Consider the following 27,226-nt stretch of genomic DNA (forward strand, 5'->3'; position numbering starts at 1 on the left):
CGCCCCGAGAGACAGAGAGCACTTCATAGTTGTGTGCTTAGTGTCATTTTTTTTTTTAAAGAAGGATTCAGTCGATTGCCTTCTAGTCTATGAGACTGTACGTGCAGAGGTGTAATGAACCTGACTCTCTCTGAATCAGAGAGGTAAAAACTCTCAGCTGCGAAGGCTCATTAGGCCAAAGACACATACTATAAAACCTGAGCGTGCACACCACAGAATCAGTGTGTTTGTAGGCATCTCGTTAAACACTGCAGGATGCTCCAGCAGAGCGAGCGGGGCCCCCCGTGCCAGGCATGAGAGAACCTCCAACCCAAGGTGCATCTCTTCAGAGTTTCCCATACGTCATGTTTTCTCCTTCCCTGGGGCGAGGAATCCAGCAGTGCCCTGCCTGGTTATGAGAGATATGTTTATCATTACTTTAATAGACGAGTCCATAAAAATGTTGTTGTTTTGCAGCTACCACTGAACATTACAGATGGGATTCCCTGGAAAACACATCGCCTGTGACCCCCTGACTTTGGTTGCAACGCGGAGAAAACACTCTCACTCTCGTGTGTTTAAAATCACAGATGCACCGACATAAATGTTTCCACTGCATTAATAGAACAGCAAGAGGTGTGGGGAGGTTTATGCTACAACATCTGGCCTTACTGTAGGTGTCAGCACCCCTGAGTGCTTTTGCGATGATGGGTTTTGGCTCAGTTATGGGTTCCTATGAATCCCTAATGGACATTTTTGGATAAACAAAGGAATAAAAGTAGCAAAAGTAACCCTCTCTATTATTTAGTAGGCTTTGCTATGTAGTTATGTTGTTGTGGCCTTGTGTAATATTTCAAAATAAAAGTAGGTACTGTTTATACGACCATGATTTCAACTGAAAACAGTAAACTTTAGTTGCGTTTTGGCCGATCGTTTACACGACAGCAGCGTTTTGGGTGCCTGAAAACGCAACGTTTTGAAAACGGGTTCCAGAGTGCAATTTTTTGGAAACGGCACCGTCTCCGTTGACATGTAAACTTGCAATATGCAGTTCCTCTGAAAACGGAGACTTTCGCACATGCGCATTACACTTCCAGTCACTAGGCATGCGCGAGAAAGTCGACCATCACAACAACAATGGCGGACTCTCGAGCTCTGCTTGTGCTGCTCACCCTGTTGAATTTATTTACTGTGGCAACTCCATCTCGTTGTCCGTCCAGACAAACATTTGTGCGGTTGCCATTTTGTTTGTTTATACATCGCCGCTCTGTAGAAGGAAGCGTATTTTTGCGGATCCGTGTGCACGACGATTGCTATCAAAACGTTATCGTCTAAACGTGGAACTTATTTCAAAACGAAAATGACAAACGATTCTGTTTTCAGTGGATTGTTTTCGTGTAAGGCTGGTGAACATCTAGTTCACTCACTCACTCACTGACTGTTCATGCGGTCGTATTGTGTGCGACTCCATTCGCGAATGCTTATTAAAACTCAAGAAAGACAGCCGACGTGCGAAGACTTTTTCTTTAAACTGTTTATTAAATAATTGTTTTGCCACCACAATGGCCTTAGGAGAAAATAGTAGTGCCTGCTGTCAGACTGAAATGTTCAGGTCCGAAGACTCACGTCTCGTCTAGTCAATCAAACTTTACCCCAATCTCCTTCAGTCATTTGTGTTGCTGCTGCCAAACTTTAAATCTGTCTTCCTATCTGCTCCTGTCAGCTGTCAGTTAAGGCGGAATCGTCGCGCCCTTCTTCGCTCCATTCACCTCCGGTCACCTTATCAAAAGCCCAGTCCTCTTCACATCCAGATCCTCAGCTCCCTCTTCATCTCATCTCATCACCACCATTACATCACCAGTGTCGAGACTCCACAGGGGGAGTCTTTACAATGGGGTGTAATTGCCAAAGACTTTTCACATTTCTCGTACTTATGTGCACATGTAAATACATTCTTTTCTCTCCTAACCAGTCTTTCCTGATTGATTTGATGGTCACTAAGTGTGTGCTCTTAAATATGGATAAAGGATAAAAATGAAGAACTAAAATGTGACTAAAACTAAACAGTATTTTCATCTCAAGACTAAGACTAAATCTAAAATAGCTGTCAGTGACAGACAATATCATAATAAACTGATATATATTCCAACCCCTCTCTTGCACGTGCTGTGGCTGAGGCTGTGTGCTCACTGACAGCTCCCTCTCAGCATCCTGACCCAAACTGTGTCCGCCTAGCTCCCATAGCCCCTCCCTTGGCTATAAAACTCCAGTTAAAGTGGATCTCCATCAGATTACTCCTCACTGCATCCAGGAGAAGATGCTGGCCACAAGCAGCGGCGTCATTACCAGCCTGTCCCTGTGGATTATTTTCCTCTCCAGCTCGGGTGTGGGCGCGCGGAGGCAGCGCGATGATCCTGATGATGAGGAGTCCTGGTCGGAGAGTGTTTCCAGGGCGACGTGTGTGTCGCGGTGCCTCAGTTTGCACAGTGTGGCTGCGCTCTCGACGCCGCTGCAGGTAGGAGGAGAGAAGTGTGTGTGTGAGCAAAAAGTTCATCAGTGACAGTGATTTACTGTTTTTAGCATTAAATGCATGATTCTAGGAATTTATTTTGAGAGACAAATGAAACAAATTTTAGTCTTAAAATCTTTAAATTAATCCAGTTAGGATAATTTATGCATCAGAAATCAGAAAAAATTTCATCTAGATATTTTGCATATCACAGGTTTAAGGGGTGATTTCGAGCACACACTTACTCCGCACTGCCAGAAATACAGTTCTGATAGGGACATACTTCACATATCTCAACCTATTCTCAAACTTTAAATGGGTATGAAGTTCAGTTCGCTGGCTTGGAGCCGGGTGTGGATTGCAAGACGCTTAGTGGGCTCAGAGCTGTGCTGCAGGATGAACCGAACGCCAGGTTAAGGCACCTAATGCAGATGTTTGACATACTCCAGGAAAGGTGTTGCCCTTGAAATTGGATTCCACTGAATCATTTAGCCCTGAAAATGGATGGCTCTGCTTTGTTGCGCCTGTACCTGGCATTTGCCAGCAACAGGAGCTGCAAGGGCTACGCTGAAGAGAGTACAGAGGCCTAGGGTTGCAGGCCTGGGTGGAGACTCCTGGGCAAAGGCCATCTGGAAGGGTGGGGTGATAGTATACATCGCCCCTAGCTGATCGAAAGGGAGTCAGGATCAGATCGCTGAATCTCTCTGGATAGGCAGGACAGCTGAGGCGAAGGAGGCATAGCGCAGGTCGTCCCCTTATCCGAAGGTTGGCAGTTCAATCCCTTACATCCCCGGTCCAGATATTGAATTATCCTTGGGCTAGATACTGAACCTTAAATTGTTCCTGATCGCTGGGCCGTGTGTGTGAGTACCTTGTATGGTCACTTTGTCGCTGGCCATCATCCGTATTGACTTTGCTGTCTCAACAATACTAATGAAGCAATATCACATGAGAGGGAGTGCCTATGTGTGGCCTTGTGCCTATGACCGAATCACAGCTGTGCCGATAGTCAATACGACAGCACGACCTCGAGTGTGATATTGCTTTCATGACTGTCTTCTGATAGAATGATATCCAACGAGTTTGCACCCCACAAATGACGTTACATCCTTAAAGTACAATTACGTAATTAACGTAAAGTTGCGGAGGTTAGGTTTAGGAAAAGAAACATGGTAAGAACGTACCTTCGACCAGTGAAATTAGACTCTGTGGACAGCTGCTTCGGTGGCATACATGTGACGCCGATAAGTAAGCAGCTAAAGTATTCAGGCGTCTTTCCATCACTCCCTCCCTTTCTCATAACTTTTTTTGTGGAAATATGTTCCTTGTTTATTATGACAACCCTTAATATCAGCTAATTAGCGATTAACATAATTGACGGCCCAGAACAACTGCTCTGCAATACGCTGTTCTGCAACGTTCTAAAAACCTGTGGGTTCGTCGCGTCTTCGTGAATCTTTGGTCTGAACTGGGCTGAAAGTGGAGTGACATATACATCGTTAAAGTCCCAGTGCTGTTATACTGTATATCAGCACGCATGGAGTGCCTACTGTCCAATCAAAATGCTTGGTGAGAACTAACTGTTGTATAAATGTCACCAAATATCCATGTCCTGATTTAATTTTTGAACACATAAACATAAACTTTTTGAATAATAGGGACCAGAGCAAACAATAAGGCTTGTTATCCTGATTATATTAATTTATCCCTCCTCTGTCAGTAACTATGTCTTGCTCCAAATACACACACACACAAACACATAGATAATACAGCGAGTCCCCTTTTCGCTCCAGGCTTCAGAGTGATGGGGTTAGCATTCCTGTACACTCACTTAGAGCGATGATAACCGCACTGTATGATGGTTCAGTCCACATAAAGGAGAAATCCGACTAAATCGCAAATCCCTGCTTCTGTCTTGATGTTCTTTTCCTTTTTTAGCTCGACCAAAAACAACAGCTAAACTTCCATAAGGACCTCCTGGCTTCAGCTCCAAGCCTCCAAACTGTATCTTAGATGCATCTAAAGCATTCCTCTCCATTCTCAGTCTAGCTGTACCCAGCAATCAGGCCGATCGAGTCAATCATTGGCTGCTGGAGTGTGAAACACAGTCACATTGATCTGGAATCATCCTTCCAACCCTCTGACTGATAGGACAGGGGCGCTGTAGATGTTCACTTGTCCCTGATATACAAATGGCCATTTTGCAGGTGAAGGATTCCTTTCATACCTTAATGAATCCAAGAGATCAGACAACAGGAGTGCTTTTTAGACATCAGTTCGCCTCTCAAGTCACACTGGAAAAAAAACGAGCCTACATCATGACTGTTTTATGTGACGTGACCAGTGATCCTGGATTTGCGCTCATTATTTTCCAGCAGTGGCCTCAGGCTCACTGTATGGAGCCATGAAGGACATCAAGTCCCACAAACTGGAGAGGAAAAACAGTCATTTGTCTTCATACAGAAAAATAACAGTTGTGATATACAGTGTGAACTCTGGAGCGATGTTCTCTTGACAAACTGCCATTTTATTGCCAGCGCTGTAACCTATAATTTGGGCATTAAAATTTATTTTTCTGCACATTATCCAATGAAACAATTACAGATTTGTGCTCCTCTCTGTGTCCTCCTCAGAATAATGGATCATTGGGCTGGTGTCACACTCATAAACAGTGCTCAAAGGTAGGTAATGTCTTCCTCATGAGTTTATTATGCCCCCGAGACAGGTACAGCTGTGGCCAGAGGCATTATGGTCTCTGGTTGTCCGTCTGTCAGTACATCCCATTTTGTTAATGCAATATCTCAAGAATGCAATGAGGGCATTACTTCAAGTTTGGCACAAACGTCCACTTGGGCTCAAGGGGGAACTAATTTGAGTTTGGTTGTCAAAGGTCAAAGATCAAGATCACTGTGACCCTGACCTTCTCATTCTTGTGAACATGATATCTCAAGAATGCATTGAGGGAATTACTTCAAATTTGGCACAAACGTCCACTTGGGCTCAAGGGGGAACTAATTTGAGTTTGGTTGTCAAAGGTCAAAGATCAAGATCACTGTGACCTTGAACTTCTCATTCTTATGAACGTGATATCTCAAGAATGCACTGAGGGAATAACTTCAAATTTGGCACAAACGTCCACTTGGGCTCAAGGGGGAACTAATTTGGTTGTCAAAGGTCAAAGATCAAGATCACTGTGACTTTGAACTTCTCATTCTTGTGAACATGATATCTCAAGAATGCACTGATGGAATTACTTCAACTTTGGCACAAACGTCCACTTGGGCTCAAGGGGGAACTAATTTGAGTTTGGTTGTTGAAGTTCAAAGATCAAGATCACTGTGACTTGACCTTCTCATTCTTGTGAATGTGATATCTCAAGAATGTATTGAGGGAAATTTGGAATAAACGTCCACTTGAACTTGATGATAATCTCATTAGATGTTGGTGGTCAAAGATCAAGGTCACTGTGACCTTGCATTTGGTCCTTTCTCGTGAACACAGAATATCAAGAATGCCCTGAGGGAATTTCTTTAAATTTAGCATAAGCGTCCACTTGGACTGAAGGATAAACTAAATACATTTTGGTGGTCAGTGGCCAAGGTCACTGTGAGCTTGCATCTATCGGATTCTCATGAACATGATATCTCAAAAAGGCCTTGAGGGAATTTCCTGAAATTTGGCACGAACGTCCACTTGGACTCAACGCTGAACTGATTAGATTTGGTGGTCAAGGGGGAACTAATTTGAGTTTGGTTGTCGAAGGTCAAAGATCAAGATCAAGATCACTGTGACCTTGAACTTGTCATTCTTGTGAACGTGATATCTCAAGAATGCATTGAGGGAATTTCCTCAAATTTGGTATCAACGTCCACTTGGACTTAATGATGAACTCATTAGATTTTGACGATAAAAGGTCAAGGTCACTGTGACCTTGCATTTGTTTCATTCTCGTGAACACAATATCTCAAGAATGTGCTGAGGGAATTTCTTTAAATGTAGCATAAGCGTCCACTTCGATTGAAGGATAAACTAAATAGACTTTTTTGGTCAAAGGCCAAGGTCACCTTGACCTTGCATTCATCTGATTTTCATCTGGTCCATGTGACCTCACAAAACATGTTGTTGTCCATAACTCAAGAATTTATATGCTAATAATGACAAAATGAAGATAATAATACTAATAATAATAATAATAATAATAAGGTGACTTTGATATTCATAGCTATTTCTTCTGTTTTTATAACTTTGGGAATGCAATACAAAAATGTGGTTAATGGAAATGCACATTATTATACACACGATTATATTGTGAAAACAATATTAAAACGTACAATAAAACTGGAATAAATGTGGCACACCAGGTTCTGTTGCACAGGGGCGAAAATCCCATTTCATAGTTGGGGGGGACAATAAACAGTAAAATTTTCGAGAATAATTCCAGGGGGGACAAGGAAAAAAGTTGTAGCCTGTCTTTTATACAGCGTCTTTTACCACAATTTGACATTTTAATCTTCTCTCTGTCTCCCCNATGATTGAAATCAAATTAACATGTACACATGTTAGTGTGTCTGGAGCAGAGCAGGTCTCTGTCTCCCCGTGTGCAGTAGTGAATATTTATGCTATTAAGTAAACGGAGAAAACATGTCTCTCATTGTTTAATAGCAGCAAAACAATAAGGCTTCATTCATCAAAGACCGAAACTCGATCTCTCTCCTTCTCTCCCGGTTTTTCATCTGGCTCAGGTGTGTGGAATGGATCTTTCGTCTCTGGCTGGCTGCAGGAGCAAACCGTTTTGTTTGTTGTTTTTTTTACCGGCAGTGAGATAAACATTTCCTGCAATTAAACTGGTGAATGGTTTATAAACAGTGTGCTGTGAGATCTGCCGCTGCGCACCTCAAAACCGCGCGTAATAATCGCGCATGATGGCCGCTCCTCGTCAGTTAAACTGCACGTCTGTCATGTTTGTCTCACTGACAGGTGACAGCCTACAGATATTAATTACGAGCCGCTCCGTCACTGATTGTCCTGTCCTCTCCCTCTTCTTTCTCTCCTGTCCTCTCTGACTATCACTACGCTGCAACTGCTGCCTACTGTACTAACGGCTGCTAGCCCCGCCCGTTGGAAAGAGTGGGGGATATACCACTACTAGGAATGGGAGGAGGGGACTAAATCTTTTAAGATTTAAATAGCACATTATTGCGCTTTTATAATTAGCACCGCTTACATTGTGCTTTTAATAAATACTACTGCATTGTTCAAAAATTATTAATTGTGTCTCAAATTGTTCTAGGGGGGTACAGCTTTACTGAAGGGGGAGTCATGTCCCCCCTGTCCCCCCCGGGATTTCCGCCCCTGCTGTTGCACTTTGTAAACCACTACCATACACTACACTTCACTTCTCTACACCTGCAACACAATTTGAATTTCAGTCTTTCCCTCAGCTAGTCAGTAGAAAGATGGAAGTCATGTGGGACAGTGGGTGTAATAAATCACTCACCTCACATGTTTTTGTACCTGCCTAGATGCATGTTTGCAGGCACATGTGTACCTTTAGTGCTTGTTTGTGCAGCAATAAATCACCCCCCAGTGCAAACCAGTGACATTGTGCCCTGTGTGTGCATGCTGATGTGCTGTGATGGTTATTACTTATTTCTCAGCTCCAGCATTCATCACCAAACTTGACTTTTTCTGTGTCATCCTATACAACCATCCAGTTTCCCAGCTGATACTTAAATGCTTATAAATGAGGCAGACAGATGGAATACATACTTGGCAAGGTCCCCCCTATGATATTGTGTCCGAAACAATAAACTTCCCCTGGTAACTTTCATGATAATATGCTCAGATAATTTTATTTCACATCCACTGCACAACTACTTAGCTTTTTAGATATTTAACAGCCCCCATGAGGAATATTGTCTCCTTGTTTAACAATGATATTAACACGCCTCAGCATCCTCTTCCTTTGTTAACCGTGCGTTTCTAGCTATGAGTAATTGTGATGACATGTTAGCGCCTTGGACATCTCCCCAGCTGCATTATTCGGAGCTTCTACAATGAGACATCCTGGCCTTTTTAATGAATGATCACAGGGAGGAAATACTTTCGTGGCGGCATGAATTAGTTCATCATACCCAGAGCTGCTTCATCCATTTATGTGTTAAACAGGATAGGATTAAAATTTCCATGTTTCACCATGAAACAGGAAGTAGTTTGTAGTTTGTAAAAAAACGAAACTGTAATTTTCAGTAATAAAGTTTTTTTGGTGAAAATAAATGTGAAAATCACATGAGATAAGGAACATTCATGTATTCATGTTCCCCCACTGCTTCTGCTAAGCCCATTCCCTTGGCTGTGGTTTCACTAGATCATAGGTAGGGACAGTGAGAATCTTGTTCATCCTTCCATGCGTGTCACTAATTAAATGGTGAGGCATCTGGCTACTTTAAGAGAATCATAGTTACTCATGCCGTCTTATCTCGTGCTTATCTGCGCCATGTCCGGATGAGGCCTACACACAAGACTCCACGAATGCCCGTCATTCCAACCAGTAGAGTGCCCTCACATGCAGTCCGCCCCACAGGTAGAAACCCTAGGCACTGCGAAGATACTACGCTGTTACAGGTGTGGGTCTTGCTGTAGCAACTTCATTAGGAAGAATGGGAGTGATGAGGTAGAGTACCTTCATTCAGTGTGTTTCCCTTTTGACTCAAGGACAGTCGGGACCTTTACCAAATGCGTGACATACCCACATGCATGCCAGTGCACTTGGGTCTGACTAACAAAGACATCTTGTCTGTTGTATGTCCACCGAACGTAGCGTCTGGAATCAGGTAGAACACCCTACCCTCCAAGTTGACTCTTGATCCTTGGGAGTCTTGGAACCACTGTTAATTATGCCATGGGTACTACGAGACAGTCACCCAGTGTAGTTACTGGCCCATGTGCACTAGGTGACTGTTAGGGCCAGCCCAGTCCGCAACCTCAGGAACACCATCCAATTGCATAACCCAGTGAGAAAAATTCCTACAGCCACTGAGGGCTTGCCGGGGATGCGCAATGCCGAACACCGCCAAGTCCCAGGGCTACACCGGCTAACCCTGGAGGACCCGCACCCTCCCTCTACAGCTGGTCATGGCACAGGACACCACATCCCGCCACAGGTGCCTGACAGAGCCCCAACAGCAAACCACACCCTTGCGTGACTGCAGGCTTCACTTGAGAATCAACTGCTCCAGCCTAAACAGAAATACAGTCTAATCGCATGTCAACTGAGTGGTGGATGTAAATAGGTGACATGCCCCCATACACACCACAGTCTGAGACCTGCCGCCCCGCCCCCGGCTACAATGCAGACTTACTTCATTGTCGTTCACTGCATCCTGTGTCTTCACTTAAAGGGACGAAGGCATGGGAGTGCATGCGACACCTTCGTCGCGGAGAGCCAGTCATGTCCTGGCCTTGCGGCCAAAGACATCCAGCAGTCCGTTCGTTAAGTGAGGTGATTACAGACCAAATTAGCCGCCCCATCAGGGAACATTGCCCACAGACCACCATGTGAAGGTATGGTCTAAACGACTACCTACTCAGTATTGGTTATAGGCCAAGTAAGTTGTTATACATTGGTATGTTGGATATTGGCAAAAATTCCAATAACATGTTATGTATATATCATTAGTTATCCTTACCTTTTATATAAAAGTATAATTCCATTTCTGGACACTTTGCTGCCACTATCTGTCACTATCAGGGTAAATGTTGTCGATGCTTTATTAGAGACTTGAAACTTTCAGTAATGTGTCAGTCCCAGCTCTGATGTATCTGTGTCCAACTCTTAAGATCAGAAAGGCCTGATGAGAAGCTTGTTGAAGCTTGTTGCTGTGAGACAGCCCATCGCTTTGGCTTGTGACCATTTGGCCCCAAGTCGTCCTCACGGACCCTGGTGGTAATGAGTGCTTGTTAATCCTTCTGTCACTATCTCCTCCAGGCAGACAGCCATTTGCAAGTGCCAGAGTTGATTAGCGACACACTCCCACACAGTCCAGCTCCATTCAGCTCTTTAAAAAAGCTAAGGATGGCACTGCATTGGAACCGTGGAGGAGACATTGTGTGTATTCACTGACACTGGTGTCTTAGCTCAAAACTTAGACAACTGGCATCGAGCGCGGTGTAACGACTTCTTTCAGTAGCACTTGGCAGCCATTAGTGGATTTCAGTGCTCCCTACAGCCTTGTTGTGATTGTTTGAATGAGAGCCAGACATCCTCTTCTTTTACTCCTCCTTGCAAGTCACATTATCAAACATATAAAAGTACTTTTGAAATAATTTGCTTGCAGTTTGTCCCTTGGGAAAAACCAAGGTCTTGTCTATGGATGTTTAAAGGTCTGGAACACTTTCAAAGACAGTGTGAGTTGTTGAAAAAGGAAGCCAGAGACAAACACAGCGCCTGTTTCCTCTCCGAGGAGTTTGTCTGGGCAGCGAATCAAACAGTGTCGAGCACCGAAAGAACAGCATTTTGCACGGTCAGCAGAGAAGTAGTTCGCTCGATTATCTCCGGTTGGTCACGGAGGAGTGGTGTGTATCCACCGCCAAAACACACACACACATAGATACACAGCTTTACACTGCAGCCAAATAAACATAAGTCATGTTCTGTGACCTAAAAGAACAGCTTGGATCCTTAACCAATTCCAATTTGAGTCTAAATTCTGCAGCAGAGACAAAAATATTTATACCTTTGGAGACTTAGGTGCTTTCTGAAATCTCTTTTAACCACACCACGTAATTCCCCCCAGTCATCACTCTTTGTGGCACAGTGGAATGGCTCGATATAAGCTTGAAATGGGGTGGAAAACTAACCGACGCTGGGCACGAGAATGGGAACGTCAGTCTGGATTAGTGGACAAGTCGTCCTGTGGAGACCAGGGAGGGAAGATGGGAGATGGCAGGGCTGGCACAGGGCTATCAGACATGCTTCAAATAGCCGAACTGCATGTGCACTATGTAGTTGATTTGGCAGCAACTTCCCCCCTCCTCTGCGCTCTTACCCTGCAGTGATGCAGCAGCATTTTAGACAATGTGACAATAACATTTAAACATTAAAATAATTAGGCTGGTCACAGTAATAACAATGAGTTCACTGTTAAGTTCAAGTTGATGTTTGTGCCAAATTTGAAGAAAGTCCCTCAAGGCGTTCTTGAGGTATCATGTTCACGAGAATTCAACAGACAGGGTCACAGTGACCTTGACCTTGGACTACCAAATCTAAACATGTTACGTTGGTTAAAGCTGAACCCAAATGCAGACAGATAAGATGATTTGACACAAATCTTTCAATGAAAAAAGGTCAGTGGTTAAGGGGGTTCCAAGAGAGTGGGGGTGTTGGGGTCTTGTTCGGAGTGGGTTTCCGTGAGGTGGTTGGCCAACTGGCGTCTCTGGTAGAAAGAGAACAGGTGTAAGTCTTCGAGGTAGGCAAGCAAACTAACTAATATCTTAAACATAGTGGCAAGAAAACTGAACAAGAGCTACATGTGTGACTCGTCACTACAATCCGGCGGGGACTGGATGCAGGCACTGAGTATTTGTTGTGGAGAGGAGTGGCTTGATTGGAAGACCGGTGTGCTGAGAGCAGGAGAATGACAGAGTGAGGGAGGGAAGGAAAGGCACGTATAGACAAAAACCAAAATACACTAAGCACACTACATTCTGCATTTGAGATATTGCGTTCAGGAGTATGAGATGGATGTAAGGTTACAGTGTCCTTGACCTTTGACTACCATAATCTAATCAGTTAATCGTTGAGTCCAAGTGGATGTTTGTGCCAAATTTTAAATGAATGAATATAAAGACGTACAACCAGACACCCTGAAAATGTAATCCAGCCACGGATGTCAAATGTGACTTCCATTTATTTTTGTCTACACGTCGGTAATAGGCATGGCCAGAAGCATTATATTTTCGGTTGTGTCCCATTCTCGTGAACAGGATATCTCAAGCATGCTTAAAGGGAATTTCTTCAAATTTGGCACAAACGTCTACTTGGACTCAACAGCGAGCTGATTACATTGTCGTGGTCAGAGGTAATATTCACTGTGACCTTGTCTGTCCCATTATCATGAAGATATCTCAAGAAGAACTTGAGGCAATTTCCTCAAATTTGGCACAAACGTCCACATGGATTCAACAATGCACTGATTACTTTTTGGTGATCAAAGGTCACTGTGACCTTGGTCTGGTTATATGTTAAAAGGGTTTACCATAATCACTGTATAGTTTGCCATGCTGTACATAAGCAAAGATTATAGTTGCTCTCTGTTAATAAGAAACACTGATGGCAAAAACAGCTTTTCATCCCCTGAGATGGTGCCACGGCAGCGTGGTGCTTACTTTTCCTCTGTAAGACAACAAATATGAGTACCCAAACTCCTGAGACATATTCTCTTCAGACCTCAATAAACACAAGTTTGTTTAGAGCTGACATACTCCTCTAACTTTCTGACAACTTGCCGCGTCCTTGTGACGCTGCTGTACATTGCTCTCCTCCCCACTGTTTCTCAGTGCAGCATGAAATTACAATCAGCGTACACTCCCTCCCCTGGGATGCCTCTGCTTACTGGTGCAGGATTCAGCTTTATGGTAGCTGTAGAGGGCGACGCTGTTAATTGATGCTCCAGAAACAGCCTGAGAACGCAGGACAACAGTCATTAGCTTTCCCTCACCTTTTAGTGAGTGCTTACTTATGATGTAGCAACAGCCATCTGAGATGACATTACACTACTGTTATTTACACAAGATAATGTAGCAAACAACAAGAGGCAGCAAAATATCAGACTGCTTGCTGAACAATACATTAAACCCTATCTCCAACACATTCTCACTCCGACCTCTTCACATATCAACGTTTGGTCATGGAACTTTCCAAATCGAGATATGACGTGCAAGGTACTCTGGGTGCGTTGGATGTTGACATTCTGGGATGGCGTGTCAGCTTCAGCCTGTTACATGCATTGTCTGTTTTCAAAATACACTTCCATTTTCACAAAAAAATGTACAGTTTGCATACAGTGCAAACTATGTCAGTACAACACTGCACATTACGAATGTTACGTTTTGCCTACACATGCATATGGTTGCAATTAGGCAACAAAAGCAAGTGGCTGGGTTAAGAAAAAAGAAAAGGGTTTGGCTTTACAAGCCTGTGTGAAATGAACACCCGCCTCCTGGGGGAAAGTCGGTGGTTGTTGGACCCATCCACCACCCCTCCCACCTTCCCTACTTGGACTTCAGCTGCCTAATTTTCGTTGTTGTCCTGCCGCATTTCCCTTTGACGCTGCTGGGTACCGTTAAACAATAACGTCGACTGGCAGCGTATCATGCCGACGTAAAAGGACGGCTTTGTTCGTCAGTATCGGATGCTGGAAGTTACTGATGCTGGTTTTCTAAGACTTCGAAGCGAGACCAGGTTGATATTTACAGAAGCGTATTGCATTCACTTGACAAATAAAAAAGAAAAATCTGTTTTATTGAGTAATTTTATCTGTTTTTCAGAGTATTTTTTTATTTTTCTGTTTTTCAGTGTAATTTTTTCTGTTTTTCGTGGTAATTTTTTTCTGTTTTTCATGGTACTTTTTTTTTCGGGGTATTTTTTTCTGAGTTAAGAGAGCAATAGAACAACAGATGCTTTCATTCCTTTCTTGAGAGCTCGATATAATGGAAGCAAACATGACCCGCTTGTTTAGTTTAATCCCGTTTTACTTTGTTTTGTTTACTCTCTTAACTCAGAAAAAATACTCAGAAAAAACGAAAAAATTACCACAAAAAACAGAAACAAAATTACCACGAAAAACAGAAAAAATTACTCAATAAAACAGATTTTTCTTTATTTGTCAAGTGAATGCAATACACTTCCATAGATATCTCCCACAAAGTACGACTAAAATCTACCACTATTTCTTTGTCAGATTTAGTTTGGAGTAAATGTAATCACAACTTGGATTACGTTCTCTGGCAATGTTTTTCCAGTTTAAGAAGTGTTTCATTCTGAGACAGAACTCACACACACTAGATGCTTACACCTTAAAAGCCACTATTGAAAACATCAAAACACCAAGGACATGTTCCAGGCAATTTTGTTAGGAATTTTGAGGATTTAATGATTTAAGGAGAAGTTTACATTCTATGATCACACACCAATTCTCAATTCTCTAGAGTTTCATGGTAGATAGTAGTGATGTCCAAATGAAGCTTCATGAACCACCAGTTGTATTTGCTGAACCCACTAGATGGCGCTGCATTGCCATCCCTTGAGCCTTTTTCATTACACCAAGAGCGCCATCTAGAGGGTTCCGCAAATACAACTGGTGGTTCATGAAGCTTCGGTTGGACATCACTAGTAGATAGATGAACATTTCTCAGGTGGGTTGAGTTTTAATTCTGGAAATGGATCTCCACAGTAGGGATGCACGATATTGGATTATTTGACAATATCCGATATATATAACAACTTATTTGGCCAATAACCGATGTCGGCATATCCATTTTATCCCCACCTAATTTTAGTGATCATTAAATCTCTTCTGTAGTGGAATTAACATCATATTATACATGTATACTCCTATCGTAATGGCTCACCATCAGATGGAGGCATGAAAGGTTACTAGAAGGTACCAGAAGTCTTTTACATAGAGTAAGGTTTTGAAAACCACCCGAACAAAATCTTAGAAAATTTTGAGGAAAATGTTTATTTTCTGTAATATTGTTATCGACTTTGAATTTGGACTATGCGAGGCTTCATAATATGGCCCCATTGTGTTTTCCAGCTGTTAAGTCCCAGTCTTAGTCAACTGCAGCATCTGTTCTCATGAAAATATTCAGGGGAAGATTAAAAAGATGGTCACTTATGGCTCCAAAAATCCAAGACGGCAATGGCAAAATGCCAGACTTGAGGCTTCAAAGCATGAGTCCACGAACCAGTGGGGTGACGTCAAGGTAGCTACATCCAATACTTTTATTTACTGTCAGATGGTCATTTTACAGCTTTAATAATAAAAGTCACACGTTGAGTGGTTGAGTTATTGTTACCTGTAACAGAGCTCTTTCACTGGATGAAATGATCTCTCACTGACTCACTTCAGCGTTCTGTGCGAAGAGAAGCTGTCTGCCGGTAAAACATTTTACCCTTTAATTAATCTATAGAGACAGATTCACCTCAGAATCTCCCTATTCATATCTGACTGTAATTTGTATCACTGCTCACTCCCGTTGCTTTCACGTCCACAGTGCCTGGAGCCCTGCAAAGACTCCTGGGAGATGAAGAGGAAAAGCAATTGCAGAGAGATGTGTGAGGTATATGCAGCCTTGCATGCTCTCTGTGCACTGGGAGTGGGAGTATTATGGGCTAAGAAACAGCCTTGCATGATTATGTGGAACTATTGATTTAACTCCAGAAAATCTGTTAAACATTATTTTCACAAAATACATCTGAATCAGAAGTGTACAGGTGATGGAGGTCCAGTGCAAACACCTCAACATTAATGAATCAGTAGAGTTTTCAGTGAGACACTCTGCATCAGCAATCACACTCTCATTTACGTACTGTTAATAGTTCAGATTTTTGGATCCCTTTCAACCATAAAACTTGATCAGATTATGGACCTTGTCCACTTTTGTTTTTCAGATCGGCTTTTGACAGACTTGGCAGAGATGGCTGCCATCTTGTTTTCACATGGATTAGTGTATTTTGCTTTAGCCACCACAAGATGGCGCAAAAAGTGTCCACAAATGAGGACAATGGGTCTAAATGAAGCAAAATGAAGTATAATATGCAGGAAACCCAAAATATAATGTCCTCATATGAGAACACAGGGTGTCAGGAGATTAAATATTTTCACGTTTGTATACACGGATCAGCCAAAACACTAAAACCACTGACAGGTGAAGTGAATAACTTTGATTGTTCTGCTGGGAAACCTTTGGTTCTGGCATTCATGTGGATACCACCTGACATGTTCCACCCCTCAAACACCGTTGCAGACCAAGTACCCCCCCTCAATGAATTTGATAAATATATAACAGTGGAAGCCCTGAGAGCAAAAATGGCACACATGTTCAGACAGTTACAGGCCCATCAGTTAAGCACAAAATAAGTGACCCGCTCTGTGATGCTAACTGGTCTTCCTCCAACCCATTCAGCGGGTGTTTCCCAAGAAGCACTGGGAGTGTGTGACCAGCTGTGAGTTCCTCCAGTCCATCCTGGCGGTGAAACAGGGCAGCTGTCCACCTCCGGAGAGAGCCAGCGGCTTCGCAGCAGCCTGCGTGGAGAGTTGCGACCATGACCGAGAATGTCCTGCTCAGAAGAAATGCTGCTCCAACGGGTGTGGTCACACCTGTCAGTCTCCCAAAGACCTGTACAATGGTAAAGACTTTTACTTGCACTGAAGTACTATAACAGTGTGGTATCATAACTTTTACCACTGTAAAGGATCTGAATATTCCTTCCACCGCTGCCTCTATGGTTGAGGTTTGGGTAAGATTAGGAGCAAAGTCTTATTTGTTAAACAGAAATTGATTATCATCATCTGCATAGAATTACACACAGCCGCACTGTCAAATCAGAGAGCGAAACTTGAACACACACATCATTCCTGCTGTTTTTATGATGACTACAGTACAGCTATTTTGCCTTCTCACATTGTGGCATTGAGTTGAGCCGTAAATCCCCACAGTCCTGGGAGACGCCAACCAGACTGACAGCTTGATGTCGTCTCTGCTAGGACACAGCCAATATGTGCTGAGAATTACAGAGGATGGTAGCAGCATCACGTCAGCATGAAAAAGTAAAAAGTTTATGTATATATTTTGGTGGACGTGTGTTTCAAGGCTTGGTAATGGGATACCGTTTGTCTCCCAGGTGCTCCTCTGAAGCCGAGGAAGGAGCTGGGCTTCAAAGAACTCCCATCTGGTCAGCTGGAGGTGCGTTGGTCCTCCCGCTTCAACATTTCGGCTGAGCCGGTTGTCTACATTCTGCAGAGGAGGTGGAACTTTGGCATCCAGCCCAGCGAGGACACTGCCACCCCCTGGCAGGTGGTTGCACAGGTTAGTTCACTTACTGCACCCAACGAATTATGGACACCTTTGAACTGAATTATTGTCATTATTCCTCAAGTTGTCTGTGAGAAATGGAAGTTAAGTCCATAAATAATTGAACAAAGGTCTTGGAGTTTCCTTGCTTTTGCTTGATCAGGTCTTTGGAAAAGATTTCTGCCAATCAAGCAGATTGTGAAGATGAATCCTCCAACTGTTTGGCTTTCTTTAGACAGTATGATAGTAGATCTGATCACGTATCTCTAAAAAGTCAACCTTTCGTGAGCTCATTTTTTCATGCACACCACTGGAATACCAGTTGAGGTTTGTTTTAGATGTGAGCAATGACCAAATAATTGCCCCATTAAGAGATGAAGGTCCGTTTTCCAACTATCAAAACACAGATGGCTTTGGATTGAAGACACAGTAACTCTGACAGTGCTGCCAAATGTCAGGTTGAACCCATAATTCCTGTATCCTGCAGTGCCTCAGCCCGGTGCTTTAGAGACATTCACACTAAGACAGCTCCATTTGAAAAGACATCTTTTCATTTTGGCCTTCTGCTCACACTGAGTCAGCATTTTCTCAAGGGATGCACGATATCGGGATTTTTGCCGATATCTGATATGCCGATATAGAACCGAATGCATAGTTACTTCACACACTCTCTCAGCTGAGGTCAGCACAAGCAGCAAAGCTGTATTGATTGACGTCTTCAGAAAGGAGTGCTCCAGAGGCTCAAATCAATCCTTCACCAGTGCCTCAAGCACCAATGCCAGGTCTTGTTTCCTGACCCTCTGCAAGAACCACTTCTTGACATCATCGAACTCCTGCTCACTCTAATGGCAGCAAAGCATCACGTCGAAGCGTCTAAAGTAATCCCACCGCTGCTGGCGTCTAATTTTGGGCAGCTCTTGGCAGCACCGAGGCACTGATGAGATTCCTGAAGCCGCAACACCATCTGTGAAGAACGCCGGTCAGTAGGCAAGTTGCCATCGGTGAAGAGACGAGGATGGCTGACAGAATTATGGCGCTGCGTTATATACTGTTGGGTTCGCACATATGGTAGGCACATCCTGATTGGCCAGCAATGTTTATGCATATTTCAGTGGGCAATTGAGTGCTTGTGATTGGAGGAGAGTATTATCCAAAGAGTCTGTGTTAGATAGAACTCTGTTCACTTTGGTTTTGGCCACACAAGAAGAAGAAAGACAGCATTATTTGGATCCACACTGTTTTTTTTCTTAAACATCAGTGGGTTCATGTCTTGTCTTGCTCTCTGTTTTCTTTAACCCAACACTCCATCTGATTCATCACAGACCACAGAGCAGGGAGCGAGGCTCTCCGACATCCGGCCAGGTCGCTGGTACCAATTCAGGGTGGCAGCTGTCAACACCCGCGGGACCAGGGGTTTCACCACGCCCAGCAGACACATCCACTCCAGCAGAGGTCAGACGGATCGACTCTATGTGTGTCTATGTGATAAAGAGAGTTTGTTCTTGTGTCACTGTAATAACACCTTTGGTTGTGTGTCCTCTGTGTTTGGAGTTAGGTTGGGTTATGGTTAGCATTTAATCTTCCTCTGCAATTGACCATGGACGAATATTAACACCATCCCCTCACCCTCAGATCCCGCCAATCCTCCAGCTCCCACTGAGCTCAGAGTGGCCAATATGAGCTTTGGCAGTGGCAGGACAGTGTCGGGCAGGCTCCAGTGGAGCATGCCTGTTGACCTGGATGTTCCCGTGCACCACTACAAGGTCAGCTGGAGCTGGACAGCAGTCGGACAGCTGTCTGCTTCGTCCCTGACCAAGAGGAGGAAGACAGTCAGAGAGGTGAGGACTGACAGGTACTACAGTACCATGAAAATGCCCTAAGGTTACTTGTCACTGCCATTGTTCATCTTATTCCAACTGTCTTCTCCTGTAGAAGGACTGCGTTATATGACAACATCCCCTCAAATTCTGTATTTTGTTTTGTGTCATCTTCCCTTTGTGTGTCCAGAGCCAGGTGGAGCTGGACAGCATGCGGTCCAACAGGAGCTACAGTGTGGAGGTCCAGGCTGTGTCCTACTGGGGACAAACTCAGCTCAGAGGACCTCGAGCTGTCCTCCATTTCACCACACAGCGCAGTACGTCTTTACACGCAATCAAAAAGGAGACTTTGGCATTATCAGCCTGATAACATTGTCATAATATGCAAGAAAAGCACAGTCCGACATGCCTGCTGCAAGGCTTAATACTTTTTTCTCAAACCTTCAGTAAATGTTTCCATTGGTGTTGAATTTAATTTTACACTTTTATGGTGCTTTTTGAAAAATTAGTTTAGGGGTTTAGGTATCTGAAAGACTTTCTCCCGCTGGGATGTTACATCTTTGATCCTTCGTATCTCAGAGCTTCACTTCACCACCTTAACATTTTATACTCACAGTCTTCTCACTGTGATAGAACAGAAAAAGCTTTTAAAAATATATTGAAGCATATAGTCATGTGTTGGGCCAGGCCAGTTTACATATATTTTCTTTGTTTTGAAGCCAGCAGTACTGCTCCTAGAAACCCGACAGGTGACAATCTGGATGTGGGGACACCATTCTACCAGGATGGACAGCTCCAGGTTCATGTGTACTGGCAGAGCAGCAAGGGTATGTGCAGTTTGTACATGAGCTGATGTGAGTTTCTGCCATCAGGATAAATTGAGTTGAGTAATGTGACAGTGAAGCAGACCTTTGACCCTTTGGATATATAAAATCATCACTTCATAATTTTACCCTTTTAGACATTTGTGTGAACTTTTGACATGAACAACAAATGAATTCTTCACAAACATGTTTGTGAGGTCACAGTGACCTTTGAACCATCAACCACCAAATTCCAATGAGTTCTTTCTTGAGTCTAAGGGCCGTTTCATAGTCGACACACGCAACGCCAGCAAGCGTCGTGAGCGACGCACTTCCTTTCATAGTCAACACACTGAACGCAAGCGACGCAGGCGACACTTGAAATGCAATACATCGCTCGCGCAACAGGGGGTAGCAGATTCACGGGTACATTCCGGCTAGCTAGTACTGCTGTAGCTAGCTAGTACTGCTATTTTATTAGAGTGCAGGGCACTAGAACCGTCATATAAATGGGGGTGTGCCCGTATGAGTTCGCAATATTTCATACCTGCTTCTTCTGTGAATAACAAAAAGTGGTTGATTTCAAGTACGTCGCTTGCATTATCACCCCTGCTGGCAACGCATGGTATTACACAAGTCGCTGCGTCGCGTATCAAAAAAATGGACAACACATTTTGAGACGCAAGCACGCATCATGGTGACCAATGTGTCTCAATGCGTCCCAATGCGTTTGCGTCTGTGCGCTTTTGCGTCGACAATGAAACGGCCCTAAGTCAACAAAGTCAACAATGAACAGATTTGACTTTGGTGATCAAAGGTTAAGGTCACTGTGACCTTGCATTTGTATCATTGCATCTGAGATATCTTTTGAACACGATATCTGGAGAAAGCCATGAGGAACTTACTTCAAATTTGGCACAAACATCCACTTTGAGTCAAGCATGAACTCATTAGAATTTAGTGGCCAATGGTCAAGGTCACTGTGACCTTAAAAATATGTTTGGCCATAACTTAATAATATATATGCTTACTATGACAAAATTTCACACAAATGTCTAATAGGATTAAGATAATGAAGTGATGACATTTTTTTTATGTAAAAAGTGAAAGGTCAACTTCACAGTGACATCATAATGTTGTGCCACAGAGGCATACAACTGTGAGGTGGTAATTTTAGTTGTTTGTTTAGATCCCTCAGCTGACCTCTACAGAATCCAGTGGGGACCAGAGCATTGTGGACACAACCAGACTAGACCCATGGAGAAGACCACCACACAGGTAACCTATCAAGATGAAACAACATTGTCACTGTGAACAAGGACGTCAAATAAATGATGAGCATATGATGCCACCTGCCATATCAACTGTACCTGCCGATTTTCTGGACAGAAAATCATGTCACCATTGACTAAATGCAAATTTGAAGAGCGACAGGTTGACAGAAGACATAATGCATGTAGAGAGCAGTTCTTATGATAACCTCTGTCTTTGTCTGATCTAGGAGACCTTTGTCAACCTGCGGGGCTTGCTCTTCTCCTGTAAGTATAAAATTGTTCTGCAGCCGGTCAGCAAGAGGAGTCGCCCTCTGTCAGAAAGCACCAGCTTCTTCACTCCCGCATGTTCTACCATCCAGGCCAGGAGTCCCAAACCCATCGTCTGTCCTGGAGAAACAGGTAAGACAACTGGAACTTCAGGTCTTGAAAATACATGAGAGGGTGATGGATGGATTTCCTAGGTACCCTGATGGCCTGCCTTTTTTAAATAGTTCACATAGTAGTTTCACATTTGAATAAAACCCTCAAATTCTGTTTTGTTTGCTGTTTCATTCATCGGGTTCCATCTACGAATAGAGGTTATGATATTGTAACCTTAGTTCTATTAGCACAGGTGGAGCCCTCTACGTAGGGGCCCTGTTGCAACACACTGAGACCATTATATGTGTCATATATATACTGTAGACTCCACACATATTCAAGTCACGTCCTGATAAGCCGGCTACCCACAGAGTCCAGTAGGAGGCTCCCCCTTTGCTAGTTGAACTAGGGTTACATTATCGTAACCTTCGTTCCCTCCACATAAAATTACAATTTGACACTCTAAAATGTCTAACCCTGAAAAAAAACCTGGAGCGACATCACTTTTTTTAGTGCTGCTTTCAGACTGCTTTCCTCTGGCTGTGTCTTCTTCAGCAGTGTCCCCTCAGAAGGTCCTGTTGAAGGCGGCCAACCTGACAGCGTCCTTTGAGGTCTGGGGTGGCAACGTGACAGCTATCTTTAGCTGGGATTTGTCCCCAACCCCGCCCCTCCAGCAGCTAACTGGTTACCAGGTGACCTGGGCAGAGGTCATCCCCACCCACCGGCACAACATCAACAAGTTGCCTCACAGCCTCATATCCCAGTCCCAGATCCTGCCCCCGGTCAGTGCTGGTATAAACTGTGAACCTTGAATCTGCCTGTGTATGTTATGCATAAGTTAGAGGCCATCTACTATTAAGGCCATGTCCTTTGTGTGTTTTTCTTGGAATTTGTACGTTTTGAGGGAGTAAGTAACACTTAATTTGCAGGTAGGTAAGTACCTAATAATTATGTCTCTGTGCTGGGGACAGCAGCAGCCGGAGGCATTTTGCTTTCAGGTGGTCCGTACAAACGTCCCTTTCTCATGAATGCGATATCTCAAGAACACCTGATTAGAGTTTGGTGGTCATATGTCAAGGGTCAAGGTCACTTTGGCCTCATTTGTCTCATTCTCGTGAATGTGATATCTCAAGAACAGCTTGAGGGGATTTCTACAAATTTGGCACAAACGTTTACTTAGACTCAGCAATGAATTGGTTAGATTTTGGTGGTCATATGTCAAGGGTCAAGATTACTTTGGCCTCATTTGTCTCATTCTCGTGAATGTGATATCTCAAGAACAGCTCAGGGGGATTTCTACAAATTTGGCACAAACGTTTACTTGGACTCAACAATGAATTGATTAGATTTTGGTGGTCATATGCCAAGGGTCAAGGTCACTTTGGCCTCATTTGTCTCATTCTCGTGAATGTGATATCTCAAGAACAGCTTTAGGGGATTTCTACAAATTTGGCACAAACGTTTACTTGGATTTAATAATTAACTGATTAGATTTTGGTGGTCATATGCCAAGATCACTGTGACCTTGCAGTCATCTCCATCTAGTGCAAACAATGTCTTTAGAAGGCTTTGAGGGAACTGCCTCAAATTTGGCACAAACGTCCATGTTTTCACAGATAAAACTGTAAACTGCAACTGTAACTGCAACTTGACTGGTTTGTGGAGGCAGGCAACTGCCAAATTGACTCTGTTTTTTTCAGAAAGTCTGGCAGCCATTTTGGGGATGGCTAGTTAGCTAGGATAGTTAGCAATTGGACCAATTCTGATCAGTTCATCCCAAATAATTGCTCATTTTAGCAAGAGAGTCTTTAAGACATTACACTGGAATTCAGCTACACATGCAGAATAGTGGCGAGCATACAATAGAATCAAGTTTCTAATAATACCTTCACATATACTCAGGTTTAGAGGGAGATTTTAAATACAAGGAAACACCATTTTCCCATATTTAGTACCACATGACAGTTCTGACACTGGTTACACTCTTACCATTCTGCTACAGATAACCAGGGTCCACTGAGCAGACAAACACTTTAGTCTGTTGCTTCTCTACAGTCATACCCACCTTGACCAATATGAAATGATTATTTTTCTGCTTCCAACTCCTCTCCTCTCACTGTGTTTGTCCTGTCTCCTCTTCCAGGATGGTAACATTCTGATGGTGCCCGGCCTGCACCCTGCCAGTCTGTACAGGCTGGAGGTCCAGGCCATCACAGCAGAGGGCGAAGGTCCTGCAACCAGCCGAACCTTCCAGACTCCTGGACACCAAAGCACCCTGAAGTACAGTAAGGAAGTTGTAATATTTTTCACCAGGTAGTCCAGGTTTATAAAGTGCATATGAAACAACACGTCATGAATGCACAGGCAAAGTTTGGATCGAATATCATCAGTAACATCCGCAGTCACATTATTACGGAGCAAAGTGTAAGTGCAATCAGATTCTCTTAGCAGCAGGCTTGTACTTACGAACTCTCCTTCACATCTTTCCTTGTCCTCGTGATATTTTTCATCAAGGTCAAGGAAAATTGGTTAAGAAAGGAGACTTTTTTTATGATTCGACTTGATTTGATTGTTGCTGTTTTTAACTAGCCGATATTGTGTGATATTGGACATGAAATGTACAAAGTGCCCCACATGAGAGATTCTGCCTGGCTGGCAGCGAGTTGGGAGACATTCATGGAATGTAAGGAAACTGAAAATGTACCAGTAACAATTGATATTTATTAGCGAGCTAGCTAACCTTGGCTAACAATCTTTCCGTGTGCGTCACAACCAGCACTACCAACATTATCGCCTCGACTGGGATTAACACTTGAGCAGTACTTTGATTTTAGACTTAATTTTAGTTTTGCTAACAAATGCCTTGTCTTCCCGTCATCCAGGACCCAGGCCGAGGAAGAATCGCTATAAACAGCCAATCATTGAGAGGCACTGGGCCCAGATGGCCAATCAGCCTGCATGAACAAAGTCTCCCAAACTGATCAGGAATCCACAAAAGAGTGATCAGTCGTGACAATTGCAAAATCACCAGCTTCAAGATCGAGATGAATTCTCCACAACAACTAGCAACCATTTAACTCCCTCACCAAGTGGACTACTGTAGCATTCACATATCACAGAGACCATTACTGGCTGTTGTATCCCTTTTGATAAAACCAATCCATAGACTTCGAATTAGTATTTATACTAGTACTAAACTGGAACACAGATTACAGTAACAATACCTCTACTCCCAGGTCCCAATCATTGACCATGGTCACACTGATTTACACTAGCAATGCAGGGGTATCCCAGTGAATATGTCATTTAGATATAATTAATACACAACATAGAAAACACTGTTTATTGGAAATTTTTCATAGTTTCAAATAGAACAGAAGGTAACATAAGAACAATACAAAACCAAGACAGGACTGGACAAACCAAATCAGTACCTAGAACAAGACAAAGAACAACAGTAGTTATGATATTAGAATATAAAGATATGTAGATATGTGTGTAATAATAGTAAAACATAATATAATGGCTGTTTGTCAGACAGCTGCCTGCCACTTTATGATTTACTATCCTTAGAATACACAATCAATCATTCGGGAATACTCGGAAAGTCTAGCTTTCAAGCAACATTTCCTCCAGGAGTTCGTCATCATGCTCCTGATTCTTTTCAGTTTGACAAACTTAAGGACGTCCCTTATCCATAAGACGTAACTAATTCATTTCAATCTCATTAAAGAATAATTAAGCATTCGGTGCCAGTGTGGCTGCTCAATCCTCTATTCTGCAAAGACAATTTACTCTCTACTAAAGAAGTAGGTTTTATACCCAGAACTAATTCCCTGTGACACCATTTCTAAGTCCTCTTGATGGAAGTGCATGCAAATACCCAAATCTTTACAGTGATGTCATCGAGTGGAATCTTGATGACTGATGACATTTTTGTAAACCACATGTAGCTCTCCTGTCCTCTGTAAATGCTGTATATACCGTGTGTCTGTATTTATTAGTTGTGGTATGTATCTGTGTCTGAACATCTGTAACCCCTCGAACCTGTACAAAGTTGTTTTCCAACTAAAGATAACTTCCTTGTCACTTTGCACGTGTGCCGTTTTTAATTAAATAATATATGATCTTTTGTGTTTCTGCTCCCTCATCAGCGTTTCTTTTCTAGCACCCAGCAGTGACCTTTGTCCGTCGGCTGAATTTCTAATGATGGTTTAAATGAGGCTGTATTCCTGTGTGGGGAAGCAAAGCCATGAGAAACAAAGACCTGCACTCTAATTCTACATCCATTATTCTAGAGCAGTGAGCAAACAAAAAGTTTGAAGAACCCCCCTCCCCAGGGATACAGTATGATGGTACAATGGGCCCCTGGGCATAGGCATGCAAAGGGCCCCACCACCTCTCGACACAGGAGCAAGACACGTAGACCTTGTGATGGTTTTACCTCTCTTTGTAGTTGTTTTGCATCTCTCTGTAGTTCCTTTGCATCTGTTGTCATTTTTTGTCTTTTTGAAGTTAGTTAATGTCCCTAAGTGGTATATTTGCGTCTTTCTTTGGTCGTTTTGTGTCTCTTTGAAGTCATTTGATGTCTCTTAGGGTATATTTGCATCTTTGTTGGTTGTTTGTTTCTCTTTGTTTTGTTTTGTGTCTCTTTGAAGTCATTTGGTGACTCTTAGGGGTATATATGCATCTTCTTTGGTTGTTTTGTGTCTCTTTGTAGTCGTCATGTGTCTTTTAGTAGTTCCTTTGAATCTTTTTGTAGTCGTTTTTTTGTCTCTGAAGTCATTTGTGTCCTTTAGAGGTACATTTGCATCTCTGTTGGTTGTTTGTTTCTCTTTGTTTTGTTTTGTGTCTCTTTGTAGTTCCTTTGCATCTCTTTGTAGTTGTTTTGTGTCTCTCTGAAGTCATTTGGTGTCTCTTAGGGGTATATATGCATCTTCTTTGGTTATTGTGTGTCTCTTTGAAGTCATTTTGTGTCTTTTTGAAGTCATTTGGTGACTCTTAGGGGTATATATGCATCTTCTTTGGTTGTTTTGTGTCTCTTTGTAGTCGTCACGTGTCTTTTAGTAGTTCCTTTGAATCTCTTTGTAGTCGTTTTTTGTCTCTGAAGTCATTTGTTTCCTTTAGGGGTATATTTGCATCTCTGTAGTTCCTTTGCATCTCTTTGTAGTCATTTTGTGTCTGTTTTAAGTCAGTTAATGTCTCTTAGTGGTATATTCGCATCTTTTCTTGGTTGTTTTGTTTCTCTTTGAAGTCATTTTGCATCTTATTGAGGTATATTTGTGTCTTTTTTGGTCACGTTGTGTGTCTTTGTTGTCGTCTCGTGTCTTTTAGTAGTTCCTTTGAATCTCTCTCTTTCTCCCATTTAATGTCTCTTAGTGGTATATTTGTGTATATTTTGGTTCC

At 42.9% G+C, this 27,226-nt stretch overlaps 1 protein-coding gene across 1 annotated transcript; it reads left to right on the forward strand.

Annotated features, from left to right (window-relative positions):
* The first annotated feature begins 2,296 nt into the window (after positions 1-2,296).
* anos1a (anosmin 1a) lies at positions 2,297-25,848 on the forward strand. The gene is made up of 14 exons (XM_050063457.1): positions 2,297-2,494; positions 5,122-5,169; positions 15,767-15,832; positions 16,679-16,901; positions 17,397-17,581; positions 18,889-19,018; positions 19,199-19,404; positions 19,574-19,700; positions 20,103-20,210; positions 21,376-21,464; positions 21,688-21,859; positions 22,376-22,602; positions 23,964-24,105; positions 24,703-25,848. The coding sequence occupies exons 1-14, from the start codon at positions 2,297-2,299 to the stop codon at positions 24,780-24,782; spliced, it is 2,001 nt and encodes a 666-aa protein (XP_049919414.1). The 3' UTR covers positions 24,783-25,848.
* Positions 25,849-27,226: the final 1,378 nt, after the last annotated feature.

Source organism: Epinephelus moara, chromosome 15 (genome assembly GCF_006386435.1).
Source record: "Epinephelus moara isolate mb chromosome 15, YSFRI_EMoa_1.0, whole genome shotgun sequence".
NCBI lineage: Eukaryota > Metazoa > Chordata > Actinopteri > Perciformes > Serranidae > Epinephelus > Epinephelus moara.

What these genes read in the sequence shown, in the direction of transcription:
- anos1a (XM_050063457.1), top strand. Translation starts at nt 2,297, where the DNA reads ATGCTGGCCACAAGCAGCGGCGTCATTACCAGCCTGTCCCTGTGGATT. An exon ending in TCCCAAAGACCTGTACAATG is followed by an intron (nt 16,902 to 17,396) that starts GTAAAGACTTTT and finishes TTTGTCTCCCAG; the next exon opens with GTGCTCCTCTGAAGCCGAGG. An exon ending in CGTCTGTCCTGGAGAAACAG is followed by an intron (nt 21,860 to 22,375) that starts GTAAGACAACTG and finishes TGTCTTCTTCAG; the next exon opens with CAGTGTCCCCTCAGAAGGTC.